This window comes from Hypoxylon fragiforme, assembly GCF_022984875.1.
Source record: "Hypoxylon fragiforme strain CBS 206.31 chromosome Unknown GGS25scaffold_10, whole genome shotgun sequence".
Lineage (NCBI taxonomy): Eukaryota > Fungi > Ascomycota > Sordariomycetes > Xylariales > Hypoxylaceae > Hypoxylon > Hypoxylon fragiforme.
In genome coordinates this window covers 1,518,923-1,541,010 of record NW_026054765.1, presented here as the reverse complement: position 1 = coordinate 1,541,010, position 22,088 = coordinate 1,518,923, and the positions used below count along the sequence as shown (strand labels likewise).

The window sequence follows — 22,088 nt, the reverse complement described above, 5'->3', positions numbered from 1 at the left end:
CGGTGTTCCTAGATATCTCGGTAGAGCTGGGAGGTGTTATAGAGAGATGAAGAGATAGAGATGTGGATGTGGATGGATAGGTAGAAAGGTCAATTACCGACTGCGATTAGTGACAATAACACAATAATGTCATTGATTTCACAGAGCTTGAGATAGACCGAGAGGAATAAGAATGACAAAGATTAATATGAGTAAAGATTCAAAAGAGTCCAACAGGGAATCAATGCAGACACAGGTGGTGTATATGTTGAGGCTTTGTAAACAGGCGAAACAAGGTAAGGCTGGATCAGCTCCGATATGGGAAAAATGAGATAAAGGAAAATTTCCAGAAAGGAATTGTCCTGTAGCAAACGCCAGATGCAAATGAGTTAGCAGCTTACGCTAAACAGCGCTAAAGATCTATGTATCATGTATATAATTGGTGCTCAAGTTGCTGAAGAACTTGGTCCGTGCTGGTTAAGATATAATATTACCTATAAAAGGTTAGCGTCTTATCATCGTCCAACCGTGTAATTCCAAGGGTAACTACTTTTAGACCTTTTAGGATATTCAACTAAGCGGCTGGTTAGTCTTTTTTATTTGATCATACATGACTACATCCATCTATTACTATGTACGTTGGTATCTTACGTAGGTATGTACTAACATCAGTGTTATTAAAGTAACATCTTTGTCAAGTAACTCTTCCCTCCGAGATATTTACCTGCCTACTCTTTGGAAGCGATCAGCAATCAAGTTTTATCCTCGAATTGCGTCTACCTGATATTGTGAATGGCGTGGTGAATTTTCTCCTATTCATGGTACTCACTTTAAGCTGAAGGCAATACGACGGAGTTAATGTTCTATTAATGGCATGATTGGATTAAATAGCCCAGGATGTTTCGTTGGAAACCCAGGGGACCAGTGGGCTTCCACTCAATTACCATGGTACCGGACTGGGCCTCAAGTCTGAATCTGCTTCCTATATTTAGAGGCTACGATAAACCACTACGGCTCATACGGACTATCCATCATCAGGCCTATGATGCTTTTCTTGACCAAGAAGACCTCACCGAAGCTAGGAAATGGCATGCTTCGTTCACCGAAAGTAGCCTACCAAAAGGTCAAACAACTTATTCTCGGTCAAGTGGACCGGGGGGGCAACATGTGAACAAGTGAGCAATCCCAACTTCCCTTAACCCAGGAGTACCTATCAGGGCTGACCGGCTATCTAAGAACTGAGAGTAAGGCGACAACTGTGTGGTCTATGGAGGAGCTCTCTAAGAGTTTACCAAAACTACTGCAATCTGCGTTGCGGAATTCGAGGTACTATTCTAAAAGGAATGACTCTATCACTATTCAGGCCCAGACTCAACGGAGTCGAACCGCAAATACAGATGATAATCGGCTTAAGCTGGTGGATGAACTGTTGGGTATATACAAACAGCAGGTCCCCAATCCGACTAGCCATGAATCGATAAAAAAGCATGAGGCTATGTAAGTGAACTCCCTTAGGCTTCATCAGATGTAGCTAACCAACAAACGCCGTAGAGAGAAGTCATTCCAAGAAAATAGACTAAAATCCAAGAAGAAGCAAAGTACTAAGAAGGCATTTCGTAAAGGGGTGGGTCGAGACGAATAACTGATGATTGACGTGTTCCTTGACTCGGAGCTACATGTATATAATATATATACATTAGGTATCTTAAAAGATATCATCACCCACCCATTTACAAGCTCTGGTGATAATAATTCGTTAAATGCATTATTCATATTAGCTCCCTTTCCTAAAGTCTATTAAAGGAATGAGGGGCAGAGACAGCCACTAACTAGGTGGACCCTTGAATCTGCAGGCAGTGCCGCTTATCCAGCGACAATGTTCCTTTCTGTTTCTGTAACTGCCTGGGGTATCTTGGTACTATCATTTGAAACTCTCACATACAATAAATGATGAATTTTATTTCGTTTTTTATTTTATTTTAAATATTTGCAAGGCTTAATACTGAACTATACCTACCTAGATATTCATCTACTATAGTAGTTTCCAACATTGAAGGTTACATAGGCTATACTTGCTACTTGCGCGTCACGATTACATTGCAGATCTAGGACCCAGAACCTAGAAAGATTGCGCGACTACCCCTCCATTTGAATTTCCATTTCTATTTTCCATTTCCCTCCATTTTCCCTCCATAATCCAGCCTAGCTACTCCAGTAGTTACTCCAGTCTCCAGAGTCCAGCCCTTTTATCCTTCCTACGTACTGCGCCTGTACCTGACTTTAGTACCAAGCGGATCACCACGAGGCTGACCGTGCACCACTATCCCCATACCATAACTCATCGTTCAACACGAATCTAATCTAGTTTGCCTAGGGTTAGATAGTTTTCTGTTATTTTTCACATATCCATTCTTTTAGAGAAACCCCTTTTGTTTCAAACTTTAGCTCCTTTTCTCTCTTCTCTTCTCTTCTCTTCTCTTTCTTCGTTAGTTGTCTTTTAGTCGACTTAGTCGTGAGATTTATTGGCGCGTTGAAACACGTGGACATGGTTTATACATAAAACGACTCTGGACTTTCTCACTCCTGATACCCGATACCCGATATCCTATACTCTATACCCTTTCGGCCTTTCAGCTGGTTTTATAACATCTAACCCTATATCAAGTCTCGGTCTGTTTGCAGAGCTGGACTTTGCTCGACCAAACCGAACCGCAGAAAATTGCGAAAAGCCTTCGTGTCTATTTAGGTATCTATCTAGACAACAGGTCCATTTCGAATCATTTATTTCCGCCATAGTAGTCACGCAAATCCATAGCCTAGGCCTCAAAACTCCAATCCCCCCTCTAATCTCACGATGGCTACCACTACAGAAGTTCCTAGCAACGGCTCTCCTCGTTCAAACCCCCAAATACAACCATGTCGTTACAAGGTGGGAAAGACGTTAGGAGCGGGTTCATATTCTGTGGTAAAGGAGTGTGTTCACATTGACACCGGTCGCTACTATGCTGCCAAGGTCATTAACAAAAGGCTCATGGCCGGTCGAGAACATATGGTTCGTCTCTACATTTACCATTTCACATCTAGTCCCTAGGTAGCGCATACGACTGACCACCAATTTTACAAAAACAGGTACGAAATGAGATAGCCGTACTAAAGAAGGTTTCCATGGGCCACCAAAATATTCTGACACTTGTCGACTACTTTGAGACAATGAACAACCTCTACCTCGTGACTGACCTCGCGCTCGGGGGCGAGCTCTTTGATAGGATCTGCCGCAAAGGGTCGTACTACGAGTCCGACGCCGCCGATCTCATCCGTGCTACTCTCTCCGCTGTCGCCTATCTCCACGACCATGGTATCGTGCATCGTGATCTCAAGCCAGAGAACCTCCTATTCCGCACACCCGAAGACAATGCCGACCTACTTATTGCCGATTTCGGCTTGTCGCGCATCATGGACGAGGAGCAGTTTCATGTCCTAACCACGACTTGCGGTACACCCGGATACATGGCGCCCGAAATCTTCAAGAAAACGGGTCACGGCAAGCCCGTCGATATATGGGCCATGGGCGTTATCACGTACTTTCTTCTGTGCGGCTATACACCCTTTGACCGCGACAGCGACTTTGAAGAGATGCAGGCAATTTTGAATGCCGACTACAGCTTTCAGCCGGCGGAATACTGGCGCGGCGTGAGTGAGCATGCGAAGGATTTCATTCGCCGTTGCCTCACCGTTGACCCTAACTCGCGCATGACGGCACATGAGGCCCTATCCCACGCGTTTGTCGCCGGTTACAACTTGGGCGGCGAAGGCGACAGAGGTCAAAACTTGCTGCCAACGGTCAAGAAGAACTTTAACGCACGCAAGACACTTCATGCGGCTATCGATACGGTGAGGGCTATCAATAAGTTACGGGAAGGTCAGGCAAACGCTCATCTCATGGACGGGGTACAATCGACGGAGCCTGGACGAGGCGCTCCGCCACTAGACAAGGCCGAAGCGACGAAGGGCGACTCGGGGTACGCAAGCGCACAGAATGGCGACGTGGAGATGGGCGGTACAGGCGTACCACCAAGCTTGCGGCCCGGTGCGGCAGTGAACCGAGTCGTCGAGACGTCCAAGGGGCTATGGACAGCTAGCCAGCCAAAGCGGTGATGCTAATATCATGGTGAAGAGGAGCGATAGGGCTGAGTCGCTAAAGTGACATGAGGCATGATTCAAATTTATAATGGCATCTTGCGAGAGCGATTAGGTAATGAGTAGGGCTGGATGATTTTATTTCTCTTGGTGAGAACGAAGAGAGAAAAACGGGGATCGGGCGCGTGATATGATACCTCGTCAATATAAGAGAGAAGCAGAGATATTGAGCTAGCATTCACATTAGTTTTGGGATAGGAAAGTAAGCAGAAATTCAATATAAGCCAGGCCAGTGACAATGGACGCAATGCAACAACATTGAAGGGATGACTGTAAATAATAGCTCACATTTTGAGTTTTGGCATTTCCATTGTGTGAGTGGAAATGCCGGCCTCATCTATTGTGGCCCTGTTCTAGATATATTAGATGATTACAGGAGATGAGCTGCGTCTGTGTGTACATCGTCATATGGCCAGGTAACTTGGTACTAGTTGGTATGTAGGTATGTATGTAAAGGTCGGCGCAGTTGTAAGCGCCCGTCGCATGTGAAGACGCCGTGAGCCAAGCGACTGGCCTCTGTGCTCTACATAATATGTCCATAACTAACATGGTACATAACGCTACTACATACGTATTGTACATCAAATAGTTACATCCCGCGCAACTTGGAACAGCGATGGTCGTTGAACAGCGAAGTTTAATGTTCCCTTCTAGTCGAAGTGCCTGAAACCTAATGTTGTTTGGATCACTGACCTAACGGCCCTAGCGGCCAATAGCTTCAGAACTTGAAGGTACTTTAACGTTCCGAGGCTGTTTTGAGTATGTAGATACATACATCATTGATTATTACGTCGCCGTAGTGTAAGAAATATGTACATGTAGGGCTCTGGTAGGTAGAGTGCCACTGGTAACTGGAATACATGAATCGCGATCGATGAGCTGTTGTCGAGCTAACAGTATGGTAGAGCTTCTAACCAAGGTACATACTGTAGTAGGGTTTCTAAAGTGTAGCACTTTTCGGAATAGTGCTGAATAGTGTAAAGTGCTGTTTAAAACAGCACTTTACACTTTACACTTTTCCCCACTTTTCCTAATATACTACTACTACCGTTACTATCACCACAATACTACTAACCTAGATAGGTACACTTATTAATATTGAATCTTAAGCTTCAATTCATAATGCGTAGGGAATATAATACCAAGCTTGCTGTCGCTACGATATCACAAATTACTTTGCGACTATCACGATACGCCCCCTAGAGACACGCGAAAAGGCTCAAACCTGGGATAATATTACAGCTAAAAAAACAAATGATTAAGTTTGGTATATTCAACCAAAATATTTATCAGGAATTAACTAGGTAGGTAATTGAATTCAGATCTTAAATATGGGTCCCAAATCCTAAGAATATGTGGGTCCGGAATGCCCTCGGCCCGAAAAGTGCTACACTGATCTGAAAAGTGCAGGTTTAGAACTGTTTAGAACTGTTTAGTGCACTTTTGCACTTGTGCAATCCGAAACCCTATCCCCTTGACCGTCGCAAGGCAGCAGAGGCAGCAGATTACTATTATTAGAAAAAGATACAGCCAAGCCAATTTCCCCATCGCTCCATATTTCTAATGTCCAATTAAATTCAATTATTCGGTAGGTACATACTTTCCCACCAAACTTTGCGCACGCCACTTGTACCAACAGTACTTAGAATTACACAATGCCATATTACAAATGTTATACCGGGATCGCGTCTTTTTTCCTTCAACATTTAATATGCTTCCTTTCAACCCGGCAAAAACGTCCCCAAATATTGTTTCCCTTACAAACCTAACACCAAGATACATTCTGACTTTTACGTAATTAACAAAGCTGCCACGGAAACTACCCCTTCTAAAGTTTAAAGGTTGGTTTAGAGCTTCGTTGAAGTGCATTTACGTACGAGCCGTAAATGGGAATAGCTTCATTTAAAATAAGGTTTATGTTAAATTCAAGTTGGTAACGCCGGCCAGCTTTGTACCGCGTTTGTATTGAAATAAAATATGGATCAATATATGGGGTTATGGATATTTGTGGGTATAGTGGGTTGAAAGAGATGTATCTGTTACTAATAATAGTAATCTGCTGCCTCTGCTGCCTTGCGACGGTCAAGGGGATACTGTAGGTAGGTGCTAGGTGGAATAGCACATGGATCGTCAATGGGCGTTTGGAGCTTCATTTACCCGAATGTCTTAGGAGACGGAACAGGCATGATGCGATGATCATCAGTTTTTTTTCGGGGGAGGAGGGGGGGAGGAGTTATTAATCCAAGATGATCGGTGATTTGACGATGGAGTAGGATTGGGATTGTCTAAACCAAGCATTCTTAGCAGCCAGCCTCAGCTTTCTTATTTTCACCTCATCAGGCTCGTCTCTCTTTCTGAATTTTAGTTTTATATGCGACCCAGGCAAATGAGACTACGATATAACTATAACACACTCGCTATCTTGATATATATATATCAGCTGTATCATAGGTATTTTTATTACATAGTACTGACATAGTACTCACCTGCTGTGTACTACTTGCAGCTCTGAGACATACATATCATGGTAGCGAGCACACAGATTGGCCATGTAGGCGGACGTCATAGCCATACAAAGTAGTTTGGTGGATTCATCGACCAGCGCTGCCAGTTCACCGCAACAGTCTTAGTCCCAGTCCCAACCACAGAAAGAAAAAAGAGGGCTTTAGTTACGTTGTTAGGTTATCTGATTATCTAGTGTAGAACATTAGAAAGTGCCGGCGCTACTTAGTAGGTACATAGTATATCATAGATTCTTAAATCGTTTATTGATTTTCAACTTGAGAGTGTGAAGTACAGGTACTTTGGAGTGTTCCAGATAAAGGTGGGATGAGATCTGCAACATTCAAGTTGCATACGACATAGATGTTGGAATCCGTGGGACAGAAGCAAGAGATAGACTGCACTAGCCATCAATTAATTGTATGTTTCCAGACTTTTCCATTTGTATATAGTAAGAACATTCAAAACCACACGCGTATTATCTAGTTGCCTACTAGGCTGCTAGATAAGCGTACCCGACTGCCTAGTTGCCATACAATCCATTACATAGTGGCATGAAAGCTTCCGGATCTTTTTCATTATGTACATACTATGTGTGTATGTCGCGTGATAGAATTTTATGTATGTACATAATTGTATAAGAGAAAAATGGGAGGCTTTTGAGAGCTAACGGAGTTACATCACAGTAACAAGGAAAGGAAAGCCGAAAAGTGGATGGGGGTCGGTAATTCGCGGGGAGAGTAACATCTCTCAGATCATAGTACTGGGCAGATCTTCACATGGTGCCACTTTCCAACGACTCCATTCGCTTTCAAATATTGTATCATGTATGTAAGTATGTTGTGTGTGATACTGGATTTAAGCAAGCCATTAAACGAACCAACTCCGAACTCCGTAGCGTGAATAAATATATTACTACGCAGTACAGCTTTGTCAACTTTACATCCATTTCTTGGTCGGCGTCTCGGACGAGGGCCGGATACCGAAAATATTATGGGTCTCGCATCTTACATCCTCATTTCTTATTCATCAATAATTACATAGTTACAGCTCTTTTTTTTTTTTTTTTTTTCGCGCAAGCGATCTCGCCTCTACTAACGTTTCATAAAAGTTATGCCCCCTGGCCGGTTACTTTGATTGATAAAACATACTCCGAGGGCCTCCCTTGCCTCACCTGTTACATCTTTAATATTCTTCCTCAACGGTCATATATTCAATGTTGTTTAGATTATGTACATGATCAATAGACCATATACTAAAAATTACCTAGATCCTCCTGCATAAATCCATAATCACAAGTTTAAATACTCACAGTACCTACATATTATGACCCTCACGTGCTCATTATCCAATCCGGATATTAACATGGAATTAGTGGTGATACGCGGCTCTGTGACCTAAGTACTAAGCAGTATAGTGGAGAATGAAGAGATGGTAAAAGAGGGTTTGGTACGCGCCAAGATCTGAACAATGTCCTATTTAAGAACTAGTTGCATCGCGCCTACAAGGTACTGTTACTTGGGCTTGGCCTGTTGGGTACAAACCTCGCAAACCTCGCACTTCGCGGGTTTTGTATGTATGGTACATGCCTTAACGCCGTATAAATTTTGTGCCGACCTTTCCGACAAATCTTAGCTGACTACGGAATTCCAACGGCTTCCAAGATTTCCCTTTTGTTACTAGGTCACTACACGGTTACCTAGACCGTTGGAACTTGTAAGGCTGATGCCAGCTAGCTAGAACTACCGGTTTCGATTACCTAATCTACTAACCCGACTGAGCACCAGAGCACCACAAATCTGAGATGAGATTAAGCTTCTGACATGTACAGAAACTAGCATTTCACTATTATTTCACTATTTTCGCTTCTACTCAAGTCTTTCAAGTTTACTCCCGGCGCTCCGGCACCTCCTTTGAATCTTGATACCCATTAAGGATTCCGTAGTGTCCGCAACAATGATTTAACGGGACAACGGATAAATACTTTTAAGAAGCCTTGGGATCCGGGCTGATACAGTTACCTATTGGTATCAATGTGGTGCCTAACATTTATTGACATGTAGGCCTTGCTATATACGTAGCACCTTAGTGCACCTCCAAGAGACATCACCATACCATAAATAGTTAACCTATACCAAGACATTGATGTGTTTAAGCGAGGTTGGCAAGTGCTTGAATGCGATATACAGCATTTCCTTTCATTCCCAACAGAGGTACAGGACAACATACAAGAACAATGTAATAATAGGGACGTAAGGCCGGAAGAACCCGAGGTCACTTCAAAGACCTTTGTCTAGTCCACCTTTTACAAATGGCCTAGATTATGTATGTAGCTGGGTGTTTGTAGAGATGCATGATGAGAATGTGCCTAGCCACTTCAATGTTTATCTTGGCAGACAAGGCAGATGGGCAATCATTAAACAACTTCAATATTTGAAGTTGAATCTAATAACCTGAACCAGCTGAACTGACTAATAACACAGCATTACTATTCAAGGCTCGGAAGGTTCAGTCGGAAGGTTTAACATTATTCAAATATAGCCCTGGAGGTCGCGAAGGAAATGCAAGGAGGCCCTGGGCTTATCTCCCGCAAATGCCTACTAATATGTGCATACTACGGTATACAGAGCACATGTACGAACGTTATGCGTTATGCACAGCGTACGTACACGTATTCGGTTAATCAGCGCTAGGAGAATAAAGTATAATAGGGCTCCTAATCCGGCCCGTACTTGAATTTAAAGTTGCGGTACGGCGCTTGCGATGCGCCCAGTTAGTAACCATGTATCCGCACCTACCCACCCTTTCCGACAGTTATAGCGGAAAATTTCAAACTTTTTTCGATGTTATGTCGCATGTCGTATGGATTCAATGGTGATAGATTGAAAAAAAAATTTGTTCCACAGGTGGAACTTGTCTCCTCACCTCGGTTACACCCCGATAAAAGAAAAACCCAACCTTTCTTCTATTATGGATATGTTCTTCCCACGGCACTCTCTGTTTGATGCCGTCAGAAAGGTGGTGATTACTTGTACTTTCCATGATAAGCAACCGTTGTCGACCGTTGGCCCTGGGCACGACATGGAACAAATACATGTAGCATAACGTTTGAATGTAGGAATCTTTGAATGGCATTGAATGATTAAAGCAGTGTCGTAGTACATACTTTACTATGTACAACCTAGTTACATGGTATAATATAGTGTACATGCAAGCACAAAGTCACCAGGTCCCACTTGCCATGTACTTGTACATACATCGATGATATGGCAATAAGTTAAAAGGATCTAATCGGAAAGAGGCATAATGTATCGTGATACATTAGTCACACATCCAACTTTGTAGCATTTGTAAGAGGAAAATCCATGACAAGAGAAACTAAAAAAATTAATCAGCCAATCAGCCAAGTCTTGCCTTTGCGCTGCTAAAATCCCTGTCCCCGTTGTATCCGGACAACTTGAGGTGTGATCTAATACACTAACCTAGGTTAGAGAGCTCCAGGGCTACATACATCTGATTCTCATGTATGTATGTACATTAGTCTCAATGTACATAACGTTTTCCAAGTTACATGTATTATCGCCTGCATGTACCTACCAGGACCTACCTTCATGTACATATTATCACTGTACATATTGTACCAGAGTTACAGTACTTCCATACCTCCACCACTTTACAAGTAACAAAGCAAAACCCACATGTGCAGTTCTACATCCCAGACGGGTTGCCGGGGTTTACTTTTTGGGACCTTGGACTCTTAAATATCATGTACATCCCCTTCCCACCCTCTCCCGCATTCCGGTTGCTTGATCCAGGAATCGCATTTCGTGTGTGATTCTTCGAACATCAACAAAGTCGTCGACGACCCTGATCTCGGCTCCCGACTCTAGATAATAACTTCCCAACCTCTACATCTATACCTTAAGCTCATCGGAGCAGAATAATAATTTCTGGGGAGGACAAGAGTAGCACAGCTTACCTCAAATATTACTTGGTTTAAAAACAGCAAATCTCGGTTACTTGGTTACTCGATTATTAGACTTCTTGGATACCGTACCGTAACGTACTCGGCCCATTGGTACTACAAAGCGCGCATAGAGCTGGGCTATACCTTGCTCTTTATCCATTGCCGATAGACGAATACTGGTATTTCATTGTGGGAAAGATAAAAAAGGGCACAAAGAAAAATAAAATAAAATATAAATCAGCTTAACGTTGCACGAGGGGATCCGATGCAGCAGACAAGCACCGTCATCGAAACGGAGACACAACTCCCTCTCGGATGGCGTGAGAGGTTGAGCCCGTCTAAGTTAAAGTCCATACCCGGCCGTTATAATCTACCTCGAATGTTCAGCAGAAGCGCCTCCAGCCGTGCCAAACAGCCAATGCGCGAAACCCACCCGACCAAGAGCCTCGCCACGCTGCAGACCTCTTTCAAAATCACAGATACCTTCGAGATATTAAGAACAAGGAGATGGAGCTTCCTGGATGTGCAGCAACTCGGCGTAGCCACTTTTATGATTTTCTCCTTATGGATCATTGACCCGTCGGCACCGTTCATAAAAGGTCTCGTCGCCTCGGCCTACCTTGTACTTCTCTCCATGCCTATCACCAGCCAGTTCTTTCTTCCGTCATGGCCTATATGGACATATCTTCTCTATTTCTTTTCCAGCCGGTAAGTCCGCTTTATTTCGGGGTACCGGAACAGTCTAACTCTCATCTTCATGTACCGAAGAGCAGAGTCCGGAAGGCTAGACATTCCACCGTCATAGTTGCTAACAATTTATCAGATTTATTCCCTTTGATGTGCGTCCCGGTATCTTCGTCAAGGTTCTCCCAGCGTTAGAGGATATTTTATATGGAACGAACTTCTCTAATTTCTTTTCGTCGTGGACAAATCCTGTCCTGGACCTGTTTGCTTGGTTACCATGTAAGACAACCCCGCGATGGGCGAGATCTAACCCTGTCTTCCATGCTACCCTTTATCCCAATGGGATTTTACTATCTAGAAACGACTTGAGGATACAAAATACGGAGGGAGAAAAGCTAATTTTTGTCTTGTTAGATGGACTTGGACACTTTGCCAACCCGCTCGTCTGCTCAATAATTATATTCATTTACGCAGCGCCTGGCACCCTTCCGATATTCGCAAAAGCCTTCGGGTGGATGAATATTGTGGGCGTAACGATACAGCTTCTCTTCCCGTGTACGCCGCCGTGGTACGAAAGATTACATGGCCTGGAACCAGCGAAATATGGCATGCAGGGCTCCCCTGCCGGCTTAGCCCGAATTGATGCTCTTTTCGGTATCGACATGTACACCACCAGCTTTACGACCGCCCCTGTACCATTTGGTGCATTTCCGAGTCTCCATGCTGGAGATGCGATCCTCTTTGCCTTTTTCCTCACCTTCTGTTTCCCTCGGGTCAAAGCCTTTTGCATATTTTACGTGTGCTGGATTTGCTGGGCGACGATGTACTTGAATCATCATTATGCAGTCGATTTACTCGGAGGTGGTATCATCGCCTTTTCGTTTTTCTGGGTGGCCAAGAAATTTTGGTTGCCTCGTCCGCAATCTGGGAAAAAGTACCGGTGGGAATACGAATACGTGGAAATCGGCGACCAGAAGAAGAACAAGACATTGGACGAAGAACTTGGATACGTTCCTGTCGCGACAGACAAGCGGAGTATTGATTACGCCGACGAATTCACAGTTTTGGATAGCTTCATGCACTCGGCCTCATCGAGCGGGAATTCAAGTCCGGCAAGCCCGGCGAGTCCGACATCGTCTTCGCGGAGCGATAGGAGCGATAGGAGCAGCAGGAGCAGCAGGAGCAGCAGGCGGATGGATTAATAGGGATAGAAGAGATGCGCGCACTTCATGATACCACGAGATACCTAATTCTAGAGATAAAAGAAATAATAATGACGCCAATATATATATTCTTGGCATATTACCATCTACTTTGCACAATCTCGATTTGATCCGATGAAAGTTACGATGTACGGACATATGTCACATGCATGTATGTACTTTGTAAGTAGTCCAAAATTACCACGGCATGTATATAAAATCAAATATGATAGTTCTATACTAGTGTATTTCGATTTCAACCTACCTAACCTAGGTAGCTTATACTACTAGTAGGTAGTATGAATACCGAGGTAAGTTCTTCACAATGCCGCATCTCTCCCGACGCTTATTCTCCCAACAACAAACGTCCCCTTTTCCTCAGCACTCAAAGATTGAGGTTCGACAAGTACATCTTCTATCTGGTCAGCCTTACTATCCTCGACAGGCGTAAAGTCGCGAATGACGAGCCAGGTAGGGAATGCCGCGAGTCCTGTGTAATGGAGTCAGCACCCGGAAATAACGGAGATATATATGATGGAGGATTCAAGGCTAAACTGGTTCAAGCTCACCTAGTAAGATAGTATTCACGGCTAGAGGAACACGCCCACCAACCCATTTCTGGGTGTTCAGTCCAAAACTAACGGCTTGGGCAAAGCTCTCTTGGCCCCTGAGAATCCCCGAGAACCGTGTCAATTCAGAGATGTTATCCGTCTTGCTGGCGACGAGGTAGTCTGTGGCACGCGAGTCAGTAACCGTAATGAAACGAGAAATCCAGGATTATCTGTAAATATATAGGGGTAGGGAGTGATAGAAGGGATAAGAAGCCATGACTCACAAAGCCAATTCTGCAATGCCTGCCGAGCAAAATCCCAAAGCAGCAGCACGAAGAACCCCTCCACAAACCCCTTATCCTCCCAATCATACGCCGGCGGGTTGCGCGTGTACTTCTCCTGGATAACCCAGCCATACGTCCAGGCGACCACGTGCAGCAGAAAAACCCACCAGTACCCGTACACAATGCGCTGCTTGACCCTCAGCTCCTTGTAGTCGAGCAGCGCGCTCACGAGCTGCGACGACAGCAGCGAGCTCAGGTTCACGATGAACCCCGTCAGCGCGCGCGCCCGCACGCCGAAGTAGTACGACTGGAAGTTGCCGCTGTACTGGTTGAAGTACGCCGCCCAGAAGATCGGCAGCAGCAGCACGATGTCCTTCCGCTTGCACGCAACCCACAGCGCCCTCACCTCCGCCCTCATCGACCCCTCGCCCCGGATCACGACCTTGGACCCGTCGGCCCGCTGCACCTTCTCCGGCGGCGACAGCGCGAGCGCCAGGGGCGCCGCCACGCACTGCAGCGCGATGAAGATCAGGTACGTCTCGTAGCCCACTTTTCCTTTTGCCTTGGCGCCGGCGTCGTGGTTCAGCGCGAGCACGATCGCGCCGCCGACCAGGGGCCCGCCCGTGCGGAACCACAGCCAGATGTTCAGGTACCGCCCCCGCTTCCCCGGCTCCGGGTACCCCAGGGCGACGGCGCCCTCGCTCGCCCAGAAAAGCCCGGCGCTGAACCCGCACGCGACGGCGCCGACGAGCACGAGCCACGTGTTGCCGAACCGGTTGTTCGCGTACAGGCCGGCGGAGTAGACGGGGTAGCCGACGGCGCCGAGGAAGAGGGTGCGCGAGAGCCCGATGCGGTTTGCGAGGGGCGCGCCGAAGAGGCACAGAAGGCCCATTATCCCGAAGACGAGGGCGTTGGCGGCGTTGACGAGGTACGGTTCCTGAGCGCCGCCCGCGCCGAGGTTGCTCATGGCGTTCCAGAGCCCCGGGGCGAGGAAGCCGACGGCGCCGATTACGAAGGCGTTGGAGAGGGTTGTGTGGTACCATGTTCGCTTGGTTGGTGTAGGAGATGTTGCTGCTGGTGCGGGTGTTGCTGCTGGGCCGGGCGGAGCGGAGGGCGGGGTGCCCGGTACAGTATCCGATTTGATGCTCATGGCGCCGGTTGCTCGGTAGGTATGCCTTGCCTATTAGGTACCTGTTTTTTTTACTATCATCTCACGGCCCGGGTGTCTCGTCGTAATTGGGCGGAGTGGAGTTGTATAGAAGAAATCAAATCCACGACCTACGAGCTTATTTTTTTCTCTTCCTACCATAGAGTATACTCGTGTGAGTAAGTGGCACAGCCGTCGTCTTTGTACTCCCCCATCCATCGGAATACTCCTGCAGCCTGCAGGGCAGGGGTCTTGCGCGATGATCCGCGCCGATTGCGACATCTGTACTGGACCCACCATCCCGGCCTTATACCTAGGTATGCTCGGCGTATCTAGCCAGATGGGTACGGTGAGATGCCTATATCGTCTTCGCCACATGCAATTATCATGGGAAGGCGAAAATGAAGGGGAACGAAATTGCGCGAGTGCGCCAGGGTTTATGGCATCATATTTTTTTTGGTTTCCGCCAAGACGGGTGCGTACGGAAATGAATACCTAGATATTGATCTAGAGTAACGAGTAATAATGAACAATTGCCTAACCTTAGGTATCTACTGCTGACCCTGGAACATTGACTACAAGATTCCCCCTATCCAATGCCACTCCCCCTAATATATCAGCGCCTCCGCCATCTGCAGCCCCGCAACCGCGACGTTGCTCCCCAGCAGCCCGCCGAGGAACGCCAGCTTGCTCAGCGGGTCCGGGTCATTCACGGCCCCCGCGTACATGCACGTGGCGCTGAACCCCGCCAACCGCGTCGTCTCCCCCACGATAGCGGACGCCCGCACAGCCCCCTCGGGCTCCCGGCTCAGCTCGTACAAGTGCCACCCGGAGACGACGAGCGCGGGCAGCGTGAGCACGGCGCCGACGACGGCCCCCGTCGCGCGCCCGTCTGCCACGGCGAGGCCCGGGAACTTGCTCCCCTTCGCCTGGAACTGCTTCTGCGCGGGCCCGCTGAACACGAGCTTCGACACGAGGCCGGCGCCTAAGATGACGTCGGAGACGATGCTGACGACGGGGTTCTGGACGGGGTCCCGAGGTACGAGGAAGTTGGCGGCGCCTTGCAGACCGCTGGAGGTCACGCCGATCACGGTGGAGGGCAAAGAGAAGATGTTGTCGCCGGTCTCGGACGCGGCTTCCAGCGCGCTGACGATGCTGCCGATTACCGTGATGGCGCCGGCGTACGCGTGGCAGCTGGTGTAGGTGGATTTCTTGGTCGCTTCGGACAGCGGCGGGAGGGAGCGGAGGGAGGGACCCTTGGATGGTTGCTGCCCGTGGAAGAGGGTCGCGACGCTGGCCCAGCCGGTTGCTGATATTATAGCCCGCACCTCGCTGTTGTCCGGGAAGGGCGCTTCGTGGTGCGCGAGCTTGTAGCTGACGGTGTAGCCCACGGCTGCGATCCAGGTGAACAGGTCGAGGATGGATATGTCGCAGACGCCGATCTCGTTGAGTATGTCGGAGATGACGGGGATGTGGATCTTGGTGTCGAGGAGACCGATGGCCGCGCTGCTGAGGGTCGAGAGGATGTTGAGGAGTGCGTCGACCACGACTTGCACGCTGCCCAGGACGCCGTGCGCAAGGATGCCCGCAACCCGTAGAAGGATGTCCTCGAGGCTTAGGGAGTTAAAATCTGTCGCCAGTTTTTTCAGTTGCTCGTACGCGTCGCCCAGGACCTCGCCTTCTGCGTCGAGCGCCTCTAGTAGCTCGTCGACTAAGCTTTGGGTGACGCGGACTGGCGGGACGTCACTGGTTACTTTGAGATTGTGAACATTGTCTCGAAAATGACCCAAGAGAAGCTGCGAGCCCGCAGTCTGTCCATCTCCCGGGTTCGCAGCGCCGCTAACCACGGGCTTCGTTGCGGCGTCGCCGAGGGACGACCAATCCTTGACGCCAGTCCACTCGTCAACCGTCTTCCCGAACGCTTGCATCTGCTGGTCGAACGCTTCCCTGGCCCGCTGGAGCCCCTGCGCTTGGTCCTCGAGATACAGCTTCGCCACGTTGTGCATCACGTCCTTGGATCGGCTGATATCGTCCCAGTCGAAGAGAAACTCGACGTAGCGGATGATGTCTTCGATCCCCGTCTTGACGGCGTTGAACACCCACTCGATCGCGCCGACCACGGCATCGGCGGTGTCCAGCACGGCGCGGTACACCTTGCCCGCGATCGTGGCGAAGATGTGCCAGGTATCGCTGATCTCGTCCTTGAGGATGTCGACCACGGCGTCCGCTCCGGATCGGAGCCAGCGGTAGAGGTCGCCGGCCGCGATGGCTAGATCGTCGCCTAGGCTTGACGGCGAGGCGGCGAAAAAGGCCTTCGGGACGACACGCCGAGAGGCTGCGTCTGCGGTGGCCAACGATGACCCCTGGCCGACACTCGAATAGATGGAGCCGAGTTTACCCACGTTGCTGGCGACAGCCTGGACGTCGCCCTGAGCAGTCGAGGGAGATACCAGCGAGGTGTGGCTTGTCGCCCCCCGGGTGCCGCCTGCCTTCGTCTCGGACGGGAAGCTTGCGCTGCGGAGCGAGGACTCCGAGTTGAGCTCGGCCAGCTTCGCGAAGGACTTGTCCATTGGGCTTATCTGGAGACGGCTCGTCCCGTCGCTGGTGGACACGTTGAGTTGGGCTGAGTTGATGTCGTCGGTGGCTTCGATGACGGTCACGGTGCCCATTGTGTCGGCTTTTACTTTTACTGGCGACGGCCCGATCAGGTAGTAGAGTCCGTTGATGAATACTGGCGTACGCGTGGCGGTGGCGATGGTCAGCTCGGCCCCGGCGGCCGGCTGGGATTTGCTGGTGTCGGTCACCTGGATCGTGGTGGTGTAGGACTTGTACCGCACGGAGGGTGTGTCGGCGGGTGCTGGAAGTCGTATCTCCTGCGCACGCCATATCTTTGCGGCTGTGTCGGTTGACTGGATAAGCCTGTGTAGCTTCCCGCCCCCGGAAGCAAAGATTGTGTTGCCGCCGTCTGATTTATTAAGAAACGCTGATATTCGCTCGATTCCTGTGAGAACAGGGACGGGAGTGCTCCAGGAGCCAAGGTTGGCAAGCTGAGTGTCCGGGCATGATAGGTAGTAGACCTCGTTGCTTTTGTTCTTGCCCCATAGCGTCGTTACGCCGTTATGATCCATAGCAGTGAGTGTCTCAGTTCCTCCGAGGAAAGGGTTCGTCACCAATGGCTTTCCGGTAGCGCCATCCCCTTGGCTATCTGCAGCAAAGCGATATAGGGTTGAGCTGCTGATAGCAAATAGATCAGTCGTGCCCAAAAGAGCGGATGCCGAGCCAGCGTTGCGGGAGGTAGCAATGGCCGTAGGCTTAGCCCCCCCTGGCAAGTAAAGGCGAGTTGGCAAAGGGGGGCCACTTCCATACTCGTTGACGACGGGTACATAGACAAATTGAGCAGCTCCCGCGACTGAACCCGCGGTATATATCCCGTCAACGTAAGTACGCTTTCTCCTGCCGACACAGCTTTGATAACTACCATGTTCGATGACAATGGGGACGTCGTGCTTGACCCAGTAATGACCAGTGGACTTGGTGGGATCGATGTAGTAGCGCGTGATGTTCTTGACTGAGCCAGATCCCGAGCGGTCAATGTCAACAATCAAGTATTGTTCTTTATCCCCCGTCTCGGCGAAGAGAATGGTGGCAATGTGTATCGGACCAGATCCTTCAGAGGCAGCATCAAAGGGGCAAGACTGCCAATTCGGCTTCGACACCCACGAGGCGTCGACTGTGGAATTAAAGAGAGACAAATATAGGTGTTCGGTACCACCTGACGAGATGGCCGCAGCTAGGCCAATGGTGTTGCTGAGGGCGTTTTGGCCGACGTCAATTGTACGAACCACGGCATCCGCTTGGCGGGGGAAATCTTTTTGAAGAATAACTGATGATAGGTCGTGGAGCTCCCAGCCTGTCGCGTTGATGCCACTCTTCTCCGCGGCGACGTTGAAAGTACCGGACGTGGATGTCATAAAAAGCAGGGCGTGACCGTCGACAGTTTGCAAAGCTTCAAACTTGCTAGTTGGCGACACGATCTCACCTTGAAGATAATTCTGCATCAGCTCCGAAGAAGAGGTCAGTGTAAGGGGCGGTGTGTCCGAGCCGTTGATGACTTGAAGCAGTTTCTGACTGTCGTGGTTTTTCTGGCTGTCATGGTTTGCAGCCGCGATGGCTGGGTGCACCATCGCCATGGCCTGCGGTTCGGCACTGTCTGTGGCAACGTACGTGACCCCGCATACCAAGTCTTGGTGTTCAGAAAACCTAGGGGAGGTAAAGGTGAACACTCTACCTTCTGGGAAAATGAATTGTTCCTGTTGGCCAAGGGGGATCGCTTCGAAGCTATAGTTGCTAAGTGAAAAGACGTAGTCTCTGATTTGGTTCACAACATCGTCAAGGTGGACGAAGTAATTTGCAAATTTACTGAGCTTGTCGGGTTCGGAATGGTCTTCTTTGACCTGGAGTTCCTTTTGCCAGGTCAAATGCACTCCGCTGTTCTGATCAATGGTGAGAACATAGGTATCAGTCAACGACTTGTCAAGAACATTGAGCATCTCGCTGGTGGAGTCCCATTCAATATACATGTGGATGAGTTGGCGTTGGCGGATGACTATCCTGTCGTTGATGAAACTGACGTCGCAAAAATAGCTTGCGTCCATGTTCAGCTCGCCATCAGTCCCCCAAGATCTGTCGCTGGCGCTAGAGTTTTGAGTATACTCGATATGTATGACATCAGGCCCTGTAGGGTTGATGATAGCCTTTTGAGGTATACCTCCTGTTGTTATAGGCCACGCATAATCTACCTCGCCGAGCGCGTGGGCAGTAACGGAACAGTGTCCGATAAGGCACGCATACTTGCAATACCGTAGAATCTGATTCATGAAGAAATTGCCTAATACATTGCGGTTGATAGACATGACGCCGCTTGTTTGTTTGGCATCATCTGGCTCCATCCAGTTCCATCCAAAAGTCGTAGCAGGCTTGGGAGAGTTTCCATTGATGGCACAAATATAATCAAGAGTAGTACATCCAATCTGTTCCGGGGTCGGGTTCGTTATCAGCTTGCCGTCTGTACCCCTGAGCGGACTAACATGACGCTGCACGTTGGTCAATACCAGTTGGGATGCATCTAGACTTCCACCATGAGGCACGGCCAGCACGGCCAAAATCGGCTGTCCACGTTTCGCAGCAGCTTGTTTCCAAAGCGCCAGGATATGATCCATGGTCATAAGTGTGTCCAATTTACTTATACCAGCCCAATTGAGCATGCCCCTCGTCGCGGCATTGTCGAGGTCGAAAAGTAATTGCTGGAGACTAAAGGACATTCCCATACCGCCTAGTGTATTGCTGAGTCTATTTACTGAGTTCGTGAGGTGTTCTCTAACATCGGGGTTATGATTGAAGTAGGCCGTATCGAGGCTTCTATCAAGATTCTCTGCAACGATGTCGACCCGCGCGGTGATGTACCATGGGTTCTCCGGTGGCTGCGTTGTTACTATCCATGCACCTGGGGTGTTCCGCAACAATTCGAACTCCGAGCTGAACATATTGAAGGTTACGACCGAGCTGGAATCAAAGTTCACAATTGGAGGTAGGCCTGCGATATCTCTACCGGGTCGTCCTAGCTTCATCCTGATGGCCCCCCAAAAGTTGGCAGTTGTGAGCTTGGAAATACGGCTATCGCTGTCACGATTTGTGCCTGATGGAATATCCCACGGGTTTATATCACCAACAATCTTTTGAAGCTCGCTGAGCGATATTTCGCTTGAGACGGAGCGCCCGCTGGTGCCTAGGAAATACATTTCCGTCCATGGTTCGTCAACGGTGCTCAAATGTTGCCATAAGCCCGAATTGATGCTTGCTTGGGTCGTAGAGACAACAAGATCGTACTTATAGTCTCCACCCGAAAGGTTGGATTTATTAGCAGACATGATGATAGATGTCTTGAGCAAATGAGCTAGGCGAAGGAGGTTATATCAGAAAGATGCTACTGTAAAGTAAACGAAATCCAGAAGAATCAGGCTGATTTGAGCCTCAGTCGATGCCTATTTCTTTCTGGTCGAGATGATATGGTTATTCAAGTCGTCTCAAAAGGGGTGGGAATTGGAAACTTATATACCTAGTCTTGGGTCTCTGACTCTCTGACTTCAATTTTCAACCTACTATTTCAGAATTATAACCCGACTAGGCACCTGATAGACGCCCCCCAAAGACACCAACACAAACAAGCCCCCTCCCCTCGAAACGCCGTTTAGGCTCTAGATGCGAGGCTGTCGACATAGGTACTTTCAGGTCATTCCGCTTCATTCAGTGTATTGCTTAGGAAGACCGAGTAATCATATCGGAGCACCATTGAGTCGTACAAAGGACTATAGCATCGCCGCTTACACTATCGCACCTCAAGAGCGCGTGACGGCAACATATCTGATCATTCAATATGTTACCTGCAGTCCTACCCTCATATTAGAATATGAAGGATCACACATGCGTTATACAAGGAGACGGGTCTCGACCGGGCTGAATTAGGCGAGCTTTGAAAGAGATATATCTTCTTCGAGAAATAAATGCAACGCCGGTCTATTGTGGCTTGCGGTCTAGGCCGCGTCGGGCTTTGGTAACACCGTCCAGGACGGCATTTGCTTGAACTACATCGACTCCGATACCTAGTAGACACACGATGGTTAAGATCACATAGCCTGTCTCGGGATTTATGGATTCAAACGAATAGGTGAGTGTGCTAAGCTTAAATGTATGAGTAAACGAATAGGCTACTATACCTACCGATGGTTTCGTGAGATGTAAATTTTTGCATTGATACTTCTGGGACCAAAGTTTTCTTGGAGGCTCACCATTTTTACGCCAATGCGTTCACTCATGGTCTTTATGCCTCATGACTAGGTAGATTCTGTAAGTCAAACTATCAGAATTTCTCCGTGGAAAGAAACATAGCAATCCACTGCCTACCTAACTAGCTACCTACTATAAGATTTCTAGAACGCAATAAACGCATATTTCGGCTAAAAGTAATGGATGCCAAGGCTCTACCTGGAGGGCTCGCTATGATAAAGATATCTACACATGTTACATGTGTAGGCATGTAGCCTCCATAATCTATGGGGAAGTATTAGGGATCCCCTCGCAACAGCAATATTGGTCTGTATCTTCTGGGTTCCACCTCGTGATAATGGGTACCTATATTGAGATCTAAGACGTTTTTTTCATTGCGAGGATCGAGTAATTTGGCTTCATGGGACACGAGAATAGCCTCTAGCATGTACTGGTGCCTATACATCAACACAACCCTTACTTATCTCAAGGTTTGTAATGGATGCTTTCCAGATGGACTCGGAGTTAGATATCCAACAGCTAACTTAGGACGCCAAGGATGTTCTCATTTTCCAACCCGTATGCTTTTTGCCTTTGAGTGCAAATTCATATTCCCTACTCTCATATAGGAAGAGGAGGGCGACCTGTAATTGAAAAGGATACCTATGTAGTACGCTTTTCCAAGCTAATGTGGGATCAAGTATATTCGTGCGAGGGCTGGCATATCAAGTAGGATCTTCTCGCGAGGAGAGT

General features: G+C 48.2%; 6 protein-coding genes across 6 annotated transcripts; 3 read left to right on the top strand and 3 right to left on the bottom strand.

Moving 5' to 3' along the window:
* Positions 1-568: 568 nt before the first annotated feature.
* On the top strand, positions 569-1,884 carry GGS25DRAFT_510865 (uncharacterized protein). Its single transcript, XM_049262679.1, has 3 exons — positions 569-1,154; positions 1,216-1,476; positions 1,531-1,884. The coding sequence occupies exons 1-3, from the start codon at positions 877-879 to the stop codon at positions 1,619-1,621; spliced, it is 630 nt and encodes a 209-aa protein (XP_049112371.1). The 5' UTR covers positions 569-876; the 3' UTR covers positions 1,622-1,884.
* Positions 1,885-2,833: 949 nt separating this feature from the next.
* Positions 2,834-4,134, top strand: GGS25DRAFT_526342 (calcium/calmodulin-dependent protein kinase type I; the record flags this gene model as incomplete). The annotated part of the gene is made up of 2 exons (XM_049264965.1): positions 2,834-3,031; positions 3,109-4,134. 2 exons carry the CDS (start codon positions 2,834-2,836, stop codon positions 4,132-4,134), a joined length of 1,224 nt encoding a protein of 407 aa, XP_049112370.1.
* Positions 4,135-4,263: 129 nt separating this feature from the next.
* On the bottom strand, positions 4,264-4,855 carry GGS25DRAFT_87734 (uncharacterized protein). The gene is made up of 2 exons (XM_049266098.1): positions 4,465-4,855; positions 4,264-4,347 (listed from the first exon to the last, which is right to left on the bottom strand). Exon 1 carries the CDS (start codon positions 4,756-4,758, stop codon positions 4,510-4,512), a length of 249 nt encoding a protein of 82 aa, XP_049112369.1. The 5' UTR covers positions 4,759-4,855; the 3' UTR covers positions 4,264-4,347; positions 4,465-4,509.
* Positions 4,856-10,712: 5,857 nt separating this feature from the next.
* On the top strand, positions 10,713-12,747 carry GGS25DRAFT_87552 (PAP2-domain-containing protein). The gene is made up of 3 exons (XM_049266096.1): positions 10,713-11,353; positions 11,469-11,608; positions 11,744-12,747. The coding sequence occupies exons 1-3, from the start codon at positions 10,911-10,913 to the stop codon at positions 12,529-12,531; spliced, it is 1,371 nt and encodes a 456-aa protein (XP_049112368.1). The 5' UTR covers positions 10,713-10,910; the 3' UTR covers positions 12,532-12,747.
* A 1-nt stretch (position 12,748) lies between these two features.
* Positions 12,749-14,622, bottom strand: GGS25DRAFT_87573 (MFS general substrate transporter). The gene is made up of 3 exons (XM_049266097.1): positions 13,367-14,622; positions 13,101-13,262; positions 12,749-13,021 (listed from the first exon to the last, which is right to left on the bottom strand). Exons 1-3 carry the CDS (start codon positions 14,514-14,516, stop codon positions 12,852-12,854), a joined length of 1,482 nt encoding a protein of 493 aa, XP_049112367.1. The 5' UTR covers positions 14,517-14,622; the 3' UTR covers positions 12,749-12,851.
* Positions 14,623-15,066: 444 nt separating this feature from the next.
* On the bottom strand, positions 15,067-20,695 carry GGS25DRAFT_87543 (uncharacterized protein). Its single transcript, XM_049266095.1, has 2 exons — positions 20,629-20,695; positions 15,067-20,564 (listed from the first exon to the last, which is right to left on the bottom strand). The coding sequence occupies exon 2, from the start codon at positions 20,438-20,440 to the stop codon at positions 15,122-15,124; it is 5,319 nt and encodes a 1,772-aa protein (XP_049112366.1). The 5' UTR covers positions 20,441-20,564; positions 20,629-20,695; the 3' UTR covers positions 15,067-15,121.
* Between the last annotated feature and the right edge of the window lie 1,393 nt (positions 20,696-22,088).